Raw genomic sequence first — 14,518 nt, forward strand, 5'->3', positions numbered from 1 at the left:
TGTTTCGTATTACAATATCCTTGTTCATCATCGCGATCCACACCTCCCTTTATATCACTCGCGTTCTCGCGATAACGATGTCTCGTTAGCAAGAAAAGTTTCTATTTTATCAAAAAAATACCAATTTTAACTACTTCTGTTCAGTTGCTATTTGATAAAAAAAAAAATCATTTTGAACACTGAGAGAAAAAAATTATTTAAAAATAAATCAACAATTTTTTTTTTTCAACAAGAAAGTTACTGTAAGAAAAATTTTAATTTTTTAACAAATTAATTTCTTACTAGCAACCTTGCAGTCACTATTTGTGAGCTATAAGGATCATTTCTTAATTTCATTAATTTTAAAATAAATAAAATTAATTTGTAGTTTTTTTTTCCAGCCGGAGCCGCTCCTGAGGAATCAAACCAAAGGTCCAGTTCTGCACACCATCGCCACTCTCTCACGAAAGGTGAGTAAATTACCGAGTGAAATTAAAAATTTATTTACACAAACAGCAAGGTCCCAGCGAGCTTATTTGCTTGAAATTTAATTCCGGAATTTAAAGTGTTACGGCTGGATCTAAATCCTTAAAAATAATATATGAACATTCGTTACTCGTTTCCTTTACTTTAATGTAATCTCCGTTGATGTTTGAAGTATACCACATCATTTTTTAATTAATCTCAAAATCAAGCCAACGTCGTTAGAAAAAGTCAAAGAGTTTTCATTTGAACTTTATTTTTTTGTGTACCAAATTTAATGATCAAATTATCACTGTAAATTTTTTATTCCTTTTTTTTTTTTGGTACTACCATAAATTGTTTTCAATGCAACAATGTCTTTTGTTTCAACCAAAAATTAAAGCGAGTGTAATTTAAAAAATAATTCACAAGTAAAAGCTCGCCATTCAATTAAATGATTTCCAAGTTAAGAAGTGCAAAAATAAAAGAAATGCTACGTGAGCGAAATCACTGTTTAGATCGCTCAGTATTTTTCTCAGCTAAAATAATACCGGGTTCAATTTACTTGAGTACTTTTTTGTTGTTTAGAGCAGCAACTTCAATAGCCGTTGTTGCTATTGACGCCGCGAAACCATTTGAATCGTACGTGCTACATTTTACAGTGTATTCTATTTCAGAAAAAGCTTTTGATACATGAAAGCCCTAAATTCAATCTTTTAAATCCAACATTTTATTATAAAAAATTAAATTATCGTATCATAATCTTGTTACAAAGTTTAATTATAAAACTCAAAGATAATTCGTTGGGATGTATCGTTATTAACTTTTATAAACTTTACCAGATAAGTTCAAAAAATGATTACGTTCTTAAGAGTTTTCCAGTTTATTTTATTTCGTTTTATATTTTTTATAAACTTTTTTTATTAAGCTCGCTACTTACTACTTACTGTTTAGTTAACTTCCGACAGTAATTTTCAGTCGCTTCGATGCAGAACTTTATAAATTTATAAATTGTTGAGATAGTTTTAGTCCTAGAGGACAAAAGTCTTGTCTTTTGGTCCGGCAATTGGACGATTGAAATCCACATCCCACATTAAAAGGTTTCAAACATTAATCCACAGTATTTTCACGAGATCAAACAAATAAAAGTTTGGCCGTATCGTGTCTTTTATCTGTTTCAAAGTACATATGTCTTTTATTTTCTCTTTTATTGTTCCTTGTACTTTATACTACTTTGTACATAACACATAAACATAATACATACATTCACCGCGATATATATATATATATATATATATATATATATATATATATATATATATATATATATATATATATATATATATGTCACATAAAAAATGTATCAAACTATTCCTATATTTTATTTCCAGACAAATATTTAATTACTGCCAAAACTTTCTCTTAACGCATCATTAAATTACAATCTTTTTTTTTTTTTTTTTTTTATTTTTTTAGACGAAGTAAATTCAATAAATTTATTTAGAATTTTTTTTTTAATAATACAATTGTTGTGATTTATTGTCAATAAAAAAAAAAAAATAAAATTGACTTTTATTTTTTTAGTTCAAACTTATTAATTTATTATTTTTTTTACGAATAATAATTTAATAAATGATAGTTCACAGTTTAATGAAAATATTTATCTGATTAATGATGGATATGAACAACTATTCACTAAATAATAATACATACATACAAAAAAAAAATTATTGAGGTTCTTGAAGCCAACAGAGGTTTGAAATCCCTCTGGATCTTTCATTTTTGCAAATTGTCACAATAAAAATAGAAAATAGAAAATAAAAATCTAGAATAACAGAATGATATTGTAAGAAAACTAAAAAAAAATTTACTCCGGTGACAATTGATAAAAATGTAAATATTTATTTATATCTTGAAGAATCTTATTTTATAAAAAATGTATAATAGTGAATCTCTGAGGATTTACTCAGAGACAAATAGTTCCTATCGATTTTAACGTTACTGCCAGTAGATCTCCAGGGTATAGAAAAGTACACCCTATCCTATCTGTAACAAAAGATAGAGACAAATAAAAATAACAAAAAAAGTAAAGATGTGGTTTCTGGTCGCCAGATGCAATACTCCACGATTTAAAGTGTTCAGCGATAGACATTCGATAAAATACGATAAACGCCTACGTACTTCACGATATATTTCTTGGGTCAGTATCTGATCTCTGTTCTTCTCTAGTGGCACCACCAGTAATAGTAGTAGTGGTAGTCCAAAAAATAAAATAAAACAACGCTAAACCCTTCAGTTTAAACATCGTATTTATTTTATTTATTTGTTTTTTGATGTAAAATTTAGAAACTCTGTCAAAAGCAAATTTATTCCCGGCTTATCCAATGCAAATTTACTTTGTTTTCTCGTCTTCTTAACCTGGTACGTGTACATAAAAAGATTTTGTATTTAAATTACTTCGTTAAAATTCTTTTGAGCGAATATTTATACCAAGAACATTACGCCCTTCAGATAACTTTCCAATTGGGGTAAAGAATAAAAGTAACACCAAAGAGCTATTTTCTCGCACAAACAATCTTAATTATATTTGAAAGTACTGTGATATACTTTTTCAGAGCAACTCTCTTTGCATAATTTAATAATGTTCAAAAGTTGTGAAATGCAAGTTGTTGATTTTTACTGTTTAAAATACAAGAGTTTCATTATTGTCTTTAATAAAAATAATTACCTGGAAATTTTGTTATTTTATTTACTAAAAATAATTGTTACAAGATTATTATTGGAGTAAAAAATAAAAAAATTGAAATTTGATCGATTGAGTATCAAACATTAATTAAAAAAGCAATTTTTGAATTAAAATACTCTATTGCACATTGAAGTATAAAAAAAGTGAATAATTAGTAGTTGAGAGTAAAGTGTAATTTGATGAAGTAAAAATTCAAAAAATGACAATTAAAAACGTACTAAGAAAAAAATTTTTCAGACAAACCAACAAAAGTTCCAGAGACATTTTTCTATTGTCTCGGTGACCTACTTACAGAATCCTAATAAGAGTAATGAACATACGTGGACGAAAAAAAAAAAAAAAAAAAAAAAAAAACAGCCGAGGGAAAGAAATTTAAAAAATTGCTGCGACAAAACACGTAATTAAGAAATAAAAGAAAAAAGAATTTTTAATTTTAAGATTACATTAAAAAACATATCACCGTGTAAGAAGCAGGAGAAATATCACGTCAGCTGTATCAGCAGAAGCAAAACTGCTGAACTGTCGGTCTCGATCACTCGATATTCACAACAAAATTCAATTTCATGTTTCTGTCTCTACTACTACCCTACACGTAACAACACCGAGGGAATTCGCACGGAGGACGCAGGAAATAAAGCAACTACTCACTCACCCTGAAGCCTTCGTCCTTCATTCCACTCCCGACTTTCTCCTCGTTGTTACCGCGTATATCGCGCAAATCCAATTGTCGAACACATAGCAACTGCTCGTAATTGACGTCTCACTGATTAATCATTTTCGCTTCTCAAGTTTGTACGTTTGCTACATTCAGTCAAGCTTGCGGTTATTATTATTTTTTTTTAATTATATAAATTTAATTATTATTTCAATCAACAATTTTTCAAGTTTGTTTTATAATTTTTTTCCCGGAGAATATGATAAATTTAATTAAGTCTGCGATTTCTAGATCGACAGTGTCAATATTAATTGATTTTCATCAATTTTTTTCCGATCGGAATACCTTGACAATTTTACTGTGGCGAAGGAGTTGAGTAGCATAACTCGTACGCAGAAAGTCGGGGTTCAATTCCCAGCGGCGGTATCAAATTATTTAATCTAATTTTTTTTTATTGAAATAAATTCACTCCTAATTTATTTTTTTGCTTTTAATTTTGAAGAGTTGAAATTTTTTTTCTCTTCTGCAAATTAGCAATTAAATTTATTTCTCATTATTAAAGACGTGACGTTTGAAAGATAGAAATCACCGAAGCAAATTAGAAATCGGATAGAACAATTAATCATTGAGTATAAGCTTGAATGCATCTGTGAAATTTCGATTTTCGTTGTCATTATTAACAGCACATCCCAATTACCAAACTAACGCCTTTTAATTTCACCTACTAGACTCGAAGCGAGTAGTCTATTACCGTTGGTGTTATAAAGTATAAGACAGTGGGTGGTACAGATACCGAGTTCCCAACAGAGCTAGTTTTGCTTTTGACACTTGTAATCAACCGACGGAAATAATTCAACAAATTTGTCTGTTACTAAAAGAGTCTACCTTACTGTATCTAGTCTCACAATTACCTAACACTAAATAATCCAGCCCAATCTCGTTGCTAAATATAGTTACACAATTAACTGCCGATCGTTATGTAATGCAATTACAATGACAAATAAAAAAAAAAAATTACCGAGATAAAAAACCTTTTAAATTAATTTTTCTTAGAACAAACGATTCATTGGTTTGCCGATATCGGACACAGCCGAGATTCGCTGAACCCAGGTAAAATAATTGCTGGATAAAATAATTGTTTACCCTAAAAAATTAACAATTATGCATGGTGTTTAAATTTTACTGACTGCCTTTATTTTTTGTTATTTTTAAGTGAAGAAATAAAAATTTATTTCTCTTAGAAAATTGAATCTTTTTTTTACTCCATAAATTTTCTACAGTAAAAAATTGACAAACAATTAAATTAATACAAATGATTACCAGTAAAATTTTTTTTTTGTATTTTTATAATGAAAAAGCAAACATAGAGAAGCATAGACACAAAGAATAACGAGAAGTTGATCATGTTTAATTTAAAAGCAAAACCACATGCTACATGAAACTCACGTAGAAACTGACGTAACGAGCATTCATTGAACAAATGTACAAGTTGAATATTCTGTTGAAATACAGTAGTCTTCACACCAACAAATATGATTATACATGTACAATGTACAGACTGTAGACTCCGTTCTGCGGCTAAACAAACTTTTATTCTTCCGCTGAGAATTTAAATATTTGTGCATTAATTATATAAATTAAGTTTAGTATTAATAATATGCTTTGAGTTTTTAATTAACATTTTTTATAGTACGGTAAAAAATTGACACTAACGATTGCCTGGCTGATTTTGAGTTTAAATGACATCTCATCAATAATATTTTTTATTATTTATCATTTATTATTTTTACCAACTGTATGTAATCAATCATACATTGAATATTTATGTTATTTTTTTTAATATCATCAATCATTATTTTAAAAATCGACAGATTCGAAGCGTCGGAGTCTCTACGACGAAGACTCCCTAGATGGCGATCATGAAAGTGGCAAGCAAGGTATATATTATTAAATAAAATAAAAACATTAACCTGTACTGAGTTTATTTAGTGCATTATTTAACTGTCCTTTCACTAACATTTTACCACCGTTATTTTCACAGTACTAACTAAAAGTATCTTTCATGCGTCATCAAGACGTCGGAAGTTCCTCACTTAAATACAAAGTGCACTTTACACTGCATAGTGTACCTGTACTTGTATATTATGTGTTATTTTGTGTTGTTGCTTATTATTATTATTATTATTATTATTATTATTATTATTATAAAAGTTGGTTGAAGTTATATCTTGTTAGGAACTGACAAAGTTTGTATGGACGTTGTTGCAGGACGAGAGTCGACTGGAAGTCTAAAAGAGCTGGACAGGGCAAAGCTTGTGCGTGAAAGACAAAATGAGGAGAGACAACGAAAGCTCGAGGAGTTGAAAATGCAAGCTCTTTCCGCTCAAAAGTTCCGCGAGCAAAGGGATGAAGAACGGAGAAGACGAATTGATGAACTTAGATTGAGGGATAGTGATAGGTAATTTTTTTTTTTTTATTAATTTATGATTAATCCTTTATTAAAATTTTACGTGGTATTTTGTCTACTGATGATATTTTGAACGATATAAGTTCATCCTGGAGTTACACTCATCGAGACCTTTCATTTAAATACCAACACGATTTTTTCCATATATTTTATATATTCCACAAATATGATAAATATCATATATATAAAATATATGGAAAAAATCATGTGGGTACTTATTCGAGAATAAAAGATCTCGATGAGCGTAACATCAGGATGAGCTTAATTTTTTAATTTTTTAATTTTTTTTAAATAAAATGAATATTTTTTTTTTTAATTTCACTTTATAAGCTTAAAAAAAAAAAATTGATACAATTTTAGATTAATGTTGTTTAAAAAAATTACTAATACTTGAAAAAAATTGTAAAAATTTCAGACGAACTCAAGTCGAGGAAAGAAAGCGCATGATATGGGAAGCAGAAAGAGAACGACGCGAAGCGATCCTCCGGAAAAACCAGGAGCGCGAAGCACGCATCGAAGCCAAGAAGAAAAACGAGAGATCACATATCGTGTTTGCGTTCGGGAGCTCGACCCCGAGGATGCTGGAGCCCGCGGACACGGGCGGCTCTTCCTACTGGGCCACGCGCAGAGCGACCTCAACCACCAACGTGATGATGTTCCCCGCAGCCCAGCCCCTCACCAGGCGATCCTCCGAGCGTGAGCTCGACGGGAGCAAAAAGCGCGCAACATCCGCCGGTGGACTTGATCGCAAGCCCGGCGAAGGTGATTACAAATTATTTACAAACTTATTTTTTATAATTTTATAATCAAATGGTGGAGTAGAGATACTTTTTTCGTATCGAGGCTTTATTGTTGCTGCTGGGCCGAATTTAGGACACTTCTGCTCCAGAAACTTCGGTGAAGGTCAGGCCTCTAACCATTAATTTTATCAGTTTATTCTTCACTTAGAATAACAACATCACCAATTAAGATCTTCGTATCAACTTTCAAGCTTTGTTCTTTCTATTATATTATATTATATTATAATTGTTATTATTAAAACTAGCTTAAGTTTTTCACCCACAATTGTTCAGTTGTGTTGTTGGTTATTGCAAACAATTTATTGAATTTTTATCTAATTATTAGTTTTATATTTTACGATTCAAGTACAAGCGGCCCATTTTTATTGATTGTAAATGTTGCTCAGAATTTTAATGAGTGATTACATCCAATTACTCGATAAAAAAGTTTAAACAACCTGGTAAAAGTTAACGACCTGAGAAACAATTAAATCTGCTGATAAAAGTCGTTGAAAATTTAATAAAATTTATCTAGTGTCTAAATTTCCTTTTATGTCATTATAATTTATAATTGCCTTATTGCTGTTGAAATTTTTCAATTATAATTATATAAAAGCAAAATTAATTAACTTATCTATCAACAAATTTTTTTTTATGTTCATTAAAAGTCGAAATTTTATTTTGAAGAATTTTCAAACCCAAAATTTAAGTTTTTAGAAATAAAATTTATTTCTACCTATAAATGCCGAATTTTTAAATTGTAGACATATTAGTCCATTGGATTAAAATGTATGTGAAAGATTTTATTTGAGTGAATATTAAAACAAAAATTTAAACATCTCAAAAAATTTAATTAAAAAAATTTTTTATTTTTTATTTAAATTAGAAATTAAAAATTTTTTATTTAATTTAAAAATTCGCACTCGTAAATTAAAAAAAAAAAAAAAAAAAAAAAATATATATATATATATATATATATATATATATATATATATATATATATATATATATATATATATATACCTAGCTTCCATCTAAAAAACTTGAATCGTAAATTATGTACCACAATCGACAACTAACGTCGTAGAGAACCGGATGTCCGGCATCACAGGTACGATTCTCAAGTGATAGTAATGCTTTGCAAGTAGTATGTATGTATAAATAAGCTGTACTATACATTACTTCCATTAAACTTTGTCTCAGACAAAGAGACCCTTCATTCGTTAGTTTTATATCGCAATAAAATCAGTAATCAGTATCTAAATCATCAATCAATGTTTTAAATTCGGCTCAGTAATTTCATCAAAAGTTTCCCATCATTATTACTTATTACTTATGAACTATAAAAATTCTCAGTTACTTAGCGATACTTATGATAAGTTACATTATGCTCAACTTTGATAAATCCGTTAAGTGTCAGGCATGAAATTCATTAGATGTTATGTCTACCCTGCCCCAAAACTGTCTATTTTATTTTATTTACGTCCTTAATTATTATATTATGATTTATGATTAATCAAGTGTTTATTTTTTTTTTTTTCCGAGTACACAGAGAAGCAAAGTGATTTTATTTATATTATATTCGGAGCATACGACATGTACCAATTGAGTTTCCTTCACGAGCACTCCTCTCTTTGCTTCCTTTAGTTGCGCATCGATGCACACACTCATGTCACTCCATCCTCATACACCCCATTGTCATTTAAATTTTACTTTAAACTTAAAAATTTTTTAATTTCAATATTAAATTGCAGAGATTCTTTTTCAATTGAAATTTTTATTAATTAAATTAAATTAAATTAATTGGAGTTAAATTTTCAAAATTAATTAATTTTTATTTTACAATAAAATAATAAACCCTGGATTTAAAATTCTTATCTCGTGAATAAAAGGAAGGATTTTGGTTGCCTGATTTTTTACAGATATGAGAATGTCCTCGTCTATGTACGAAGTGTTTAATTGGAATTCTAGTCCTGATCCTTGTCTAACCCACGTGAAAAATAAAAGAGCCAGCCTCTCGCTGCCTCATTCGACCGACATCTTTGCCATCGATGATAAGTCGGATAGTGACTCTAGACGTGCGCCAATCCAGCAGGCCAGTGGTGAGTTCCAACCGTACAAGAAAAAAATTCTGACAATTATATGAGTGAGGTTTTGAGGAGGGCTGATAGACGATGCATCCGGGATAAACCGTCTGTTTTCATCTTTTATTTGTTATTTATTATAATTATTGATTTTGTTTGTTTCACGTCCTAATCCTTACGCATGACTCACCTCCGTCTCCGCAAACATTAATCACCAGCAACATTCAAACTACATACTCACGTTTTATTTTTTTAATATTTATTAGCGGATTTTTTTTTATTGTTATTATATAAATTATAACAAGTTCTATGCTAAATGTTCTATACTTTGTTACCGTTGTCTGCAGAGCATGTCTTTTTTGTTTGGTATGTCTTCACCGTTTCTAATGGCGCATATATTTCTTCACGTTCGATCAAATATTTTTGTTTTCATGCATTCTAGCTATTTGGTTTTTTTTTTTTTTTTTTTATTGTTGTTTTTATTATTGGATTCTTGTGCTGTCCTATTTTACTCCTCTTTCCTTAGTTTTAAGTTTAGATTTATTTTTGTGTGGCCAGAAGTTGTTGGTAATTATACTTTATGAATTTTTTTTATGAATTTTATTTAATAAACTTTTTTTTAATAAGTTTTGAAGATGTCACCGATAAATTTCAAAGTATGAGCTAGTTTTTTTTTAGAAAAAAATTCTTTAGAATTTTTTAAACTTCTTTAACTTAAATTAAATTCTTATAGTTTTGTTAAAAAAAAAACTGTCAATTTGCTTTCGATATTTATTAATTCATAATTCATAATTTAAAATCAATAAATTCTGTTGTATAATTACCGAAAAAAGATACTAATAATTAAAAATAATTTAACAATTTTTTATTTTGTTTTTAGATAGATAAATTATTGAAAATTGTATAGATGCTTTTTTAAATTGTCTGTAAGGAAAATAATAGAATTTTTAAATTTATAGTGTAAATATTAACAGTCAAGTATTTTGAGCAAAAAAAAATAGAACACTAAATTTTTCTTATGCTCTTAATAATATAAAATATTTACAACTTTATTTTTTACACAAATGATTAAAATTAATACTCTCAATTAAATTTTATAAAAATAGTATTTGAAATTTTATTTTTTCTTTTTTTTTTCTGCTTAAAATACTTGACTATAAAAATTTACACTTTAAACTGAAAAAATTTTTTTTTTTTTTTTCATACATGTCAATATTTTTTTCTACAAAAAAAAATAGTTAAAATAATCTTGAGTATAAAAAAAAGGCCAGAAAACTAAAACCAAGAGAACAAACTAGTTAAAAAGAGTTGATAGTAACGATAAAAGTTTGAAATGTCAAAAGTTGCTTAGTGGTAGCTTCTTAAGCAAAAACTATTGCAGGTGAGGAGAACGATGGTCCAGCAGGAACCCCGAACGCAGTGTACCTCCGCGTAAACCGCCGCCGAACGGACCTGATGCCGACGATGCCGTCGCCAAGGGACACACCACCGATATCGGGTCGGAGTTCGAGCGCCAAGGCCTTCACACGCTCTCCAGGTAGGACTTACTCAATGTCGAGGCTGGATCAGCTTGCGCAGCCGAGGAAGCCGCGCGTGGGCGAGCTCGGGACTCTGAGCGAGCAGCAGAGCAATCCCCAGCACAATCCAGACCGGCACTCTGCTCAGACCCTGGGCGCTTCCAGCATGAGTCGCAGCATGTCGCATTTGGCTGCGCCCGGGTCCATTAGCAAGGCCAGTTTGAGTCTTAAACGGTCTGATAACTCGCGTAGCATGGGCACTTTACCCGGTGCAGTTCCTACTCCAAGGCAGACTCGGGCTGAGAAACTCCGCAGAAAGGCACGTGAGCAGTATGCTCAGCAGCATCAACAAGGTATGATTTGATTAGTTCTCGTGTCCTCAACTCTTCCCTCTTGTAATTTAAATTCTAATTTTCAATATTTGAGTTTTAATATTTACGCTTTTGTAAATACCCCAGCTACTGCCGGCCAGCTAGGCTATTAAATCCTACACTAAATAGACAGTAATTAAATTTTTAATTACCGATGTTAATTATTCATTAATTGCTATTATTGCTATAAAAGCTACTTATTATTGTTAAGTTGTTAATTCATTAATTATTGATGTATATAATGTTAAATTTATTAATTAATTTTATGGTAAATAACACCGAGGAGTTGGGAACGCAAGTACTTATGCATGCATCATATCATATTATTTATTTATTTTATTATTTGTTTGTCAATTAGAGTTAAAAATGATTAATCGGGATTTTTTTTTTAATTTTTGCAAAAACAAAAAATTAAAATTTTGTTTTAAATAAATAAAATAATTTTTAATAAAAAATTCCCCAACAAAAAATTTCTAAATATTTTAAATTATTTCTTCTTTATAATAATCTAAATCTACTTTCTCTTTTTTCATAAAAAAAAATATTAATTAAAATAAATTAATGCACTTTACTACTAATTTCTTTCAAACTTTTCTAACAAAAAAAAAATTAATTATTATAATTATAAATAAGACTTGGAATTTATAAGATATTAAAACCCCACTAATCATGCTTTAAATAATTGACTAACAAAAAAACTTAGCACCAATGCTCTTGACTCATCAAGACGTGCTTTTCTACGGTGAAGGACACGGTAATAAAAACCCAACTGCATCCGGTAAGCTGTACATGTAACTGTAAATAATTAATAAGAAATAAAATAAAACAAACTGAAATTATATACTTGTATTTGATGTGCAATCTGTATTACTATTATCATTTATTTATTTCTATTAATTATTTTACAAAAAAACTTATTTTATTTTTTTTTTATTTTTGAAAAAACTTATTATTTTACACAGTCTTCTACAAGTAATATAATTTCAATAATTGCTTCACATTATACGGTGACATTTTTATTGGAGCGGGCGAGTTGCCAAATTTTTTAACTCGTTCATAGTCGCTATTGGTGATGGATTTTATTCGCATTCTCATCCTCATTTTCATTACTATTATCATCATCATCATCATCATCATTATTATTATAATTATTATTATTATTATAAAATAGAGTATCAATAATAAATCTACTAAAATGTTTTCGATTTTTGGATGCCTCAATTTACTTGAGGGTGACTAAATTAAATTAACAAAACTAAAATAAATAAAATAAAATAAAATCTTTATCGGGAATGAAAAATGGGTTGCATAGGTATCCGCAGCGGTGAAGTGACACCAAACAGTCCATCACGACCTCACAGTTCCATGAGCCAACAGAGCAACAGCAGCGTGGCCAGTAGTAACGTCAATCTACGTCCTCGCACATCAACTCCGCGACGTCCGCGACCCGCTTCTATTGCCGGAACTGGCGTTACTGTCACAGATCGACACAGTGAGCATGGCTTTTATAACAAAAAAAAAAAAAAAAAAAAAAAAATACATAGATAAATATAAATCTATTACACTGATTTTATAGATACATCACACGACAATTAAATATTTATTTCATTTAATTATTTATTAAATTACAATTTATTTTTGCTATTTAATCTTTATATAATTTTTTTGATTATTTACTTCGAGCTATTGCACATGTAAATACAAATTAAGTTTGATACCAAACAGGTAAATTTATTTTTTAATATTTTTTTGGAAATTTTAAAACCAAAAAAAAATTATTTTTTTTTTTTTTTTTTTTTTTAAAGAAAATTTAATATTAAAAAAAAATACCTTTAGTTTTTTATTTTTAAGAATATTAGGAAAAAATTTATTTCTTCTTTAATTTAATATCAAATTTTTCAAAAAAATTATGCTTAAAATTTATATCGAAATTCTATATAGAATTATTATTCTTCACATTATTTTAAAAAATCTTTTTGGATTTAATAAGAAAAAAAAAATATCAAGCCTGTTTGGAATCAGACCAGCAAAATAATAATTTTAATCAAAACCAAAAACTAAACAATCAATTAATAAAAAAAAAAAATTTTTTTCAGATGTATCAGGTGAAGCAAAATCTAAAGATTCAAAGCCACCACTGCCAAAGGTCCACTCAACTCCAAAGAAACCGTCGTCATCTTCAACTCCTCGTGCAAGTAGCACCGAGAAAGAAATAATAAAGAAGCCCGGTGACAGATTGATTAAGAGCGCTCGTGCGTCACCACGCATAACTCCGAAGGCAACACCGCTCCAGAGTCCTGGTGCTGAGCAACCGCCTCTGTCTCTGATAAGACAAGACACTCAGGAGATAATAAAAATAAACGACAGTAAGGAAGAACAGCTTGTTCAACATGAGATCGCAGTGATTAAAACCGCTGAAGACAAACAACCGGAGCTGGAGCTTCGGTCTGAGATGGAGCACGAGGAGGAGAAGAAGGACATGGGAAATGAAAAATCCCAAGGTGTCACCGAGATGACAGGCAAAGTTATTGAAACAATCCGGCAGCCGGAGCTCAGCCAGTCCAACTCTGTCAGTCCAGCCCAAAAAGCAGAGCCGGCTTCTAATGGAAACATTTCTCTCAAGGAAGAAAAGGAGAAAGAGAAGAAAGATAACCACGAAGTCGCTGATAAGAAGTCCGCTGACGAGGGACTGAGTGAGGAAGCTGTTGACATGTCCGCTTCGATGATTGCCAAGATCCGTATCACCACCGAGGACGAAGCTAAGGCTGCGCTGGCTGAACGCAGAAGACTGGCACGTGAACAGGCTGAGCGCGAGGCTGAACTCGAGCGTCAACGACTGGAAGAAGAGGCGAGACTTGAAGAGGAACGATTGCGTGCTGAAGAAGAGGAGCAGCGACGTCTAGAGGAAGAAGCTACTCGTCTTGCGAACGAAGCTCGTCTTGCTGAGGAACTTCGGCTTCAACAGGCCATCGAGGACGCCCAGAGGCGTGAAGAAGAGGAGCGCAAGAGGCGTGAGGAAGAGGCTCGTCAGAAGCTCGAGAAAGAAGAAGCTGATCGCAAAGCTCGCGAGGAAGCGGAAAAGTAATTGCTTTTTTTTTTGTCTAGGTCTTTCTTGGAATACATTTAGAGCTAATTTGATTGTTTTTTTTTTTTTTCTTCTTTAGACAAAGACTTGAAATGGTCGAGCGGCTTAAAAAAGAAGAGGAGGAGAGAATTGCGAGACGCAAACGAGTCGAAGCTATTATGAAACGAACACGTGGAGGGAATAATCAAGCAAACACTCCTACTAAGGTAATGATTTGTTTTTTCTATACTGAAGAAGAGAATTAGAGAAAAAGTTATAAAGACTTAAAATTATTTTTTTTTTTATTTTCAAAAATAAAAAAAAATTTTTTTGCCTAAAAGTCTCTCCTAAAAGATGAAATTAGATACTATTTAATACAAACATATTTTATTAC

At 30.3% G+C, this 14,518-nt stretch overlaps 1 protein-coding gene across 34 annotated transcripts in view; it reads left to right on the forward strand.

Annotated features, from left to right (window-relative positions):
- LOC141527399 (uncharacterized) overlaps nt 1-14,518 on the forward strand; it is a 111,519-nt gene that overhangs the window by 92,188 nt on the left and 4,813 nt on the right. For 14 of the 34 annotated variants that reach the window (XM_074242860.1, XM_074242855.1, XM_074242863.1 and 11 more), the window contains 10 exons: nt 381-449; nt 4,896-4,952; nt 5,714-5,779; nt 6,111-6,300; nt 6,725-7,071; nt 9,011-9,190; nt 10,554-11,042; nt 12,373-12,552; nt 13,157-14,141; nt 14,225-14,351. In XM_074242860.1, coding sequence (XP_074098961.1) covers nt 381-449; nt 4,896-4,952; nt 5,714-5,779; nt 6,111-6,300; nt 6,725-7,071; nt 9,011-9,190; nt 10,554-11,042; nt 12,373-12,552; nt 13,157-14,141; nt 14,225-14,351 — 2,690 coding nt within the window. The remainder of the gene's footprint in view (nt 1-380; nt 450-4,895; nt 4,953-5,713; nt 5,780-6,110; nt 6,301-6,724; nt 7,072-9,010; nt 9,191-10,553; nt 11,043-12,372; nt 12,553-13,156; nt 14,142-14,224; nt 14,352-14,518) is intronic. The other 20 variants (XM_074242870.1, XM_074242871.1, XM_074242872.1 and 17 more) reach the window with 5 other exon arrangements.

Source organism: Cotesia typhae, unplaced genomic scaffold (assembly GCF_013202065.1).
Source record: "Cotesia typhae breed Kobodo isofemale line unplaced genomic scaffold, CoteBio_Ctyphae contig_4, whole genome shotgun sequence".
NCBI classification, from domain to species: Eukaryota; Metazoa; Arthropoda; class Insecta; order Hymenoptera; family Braconidae; genus Cotesia; species Cotesia typhae.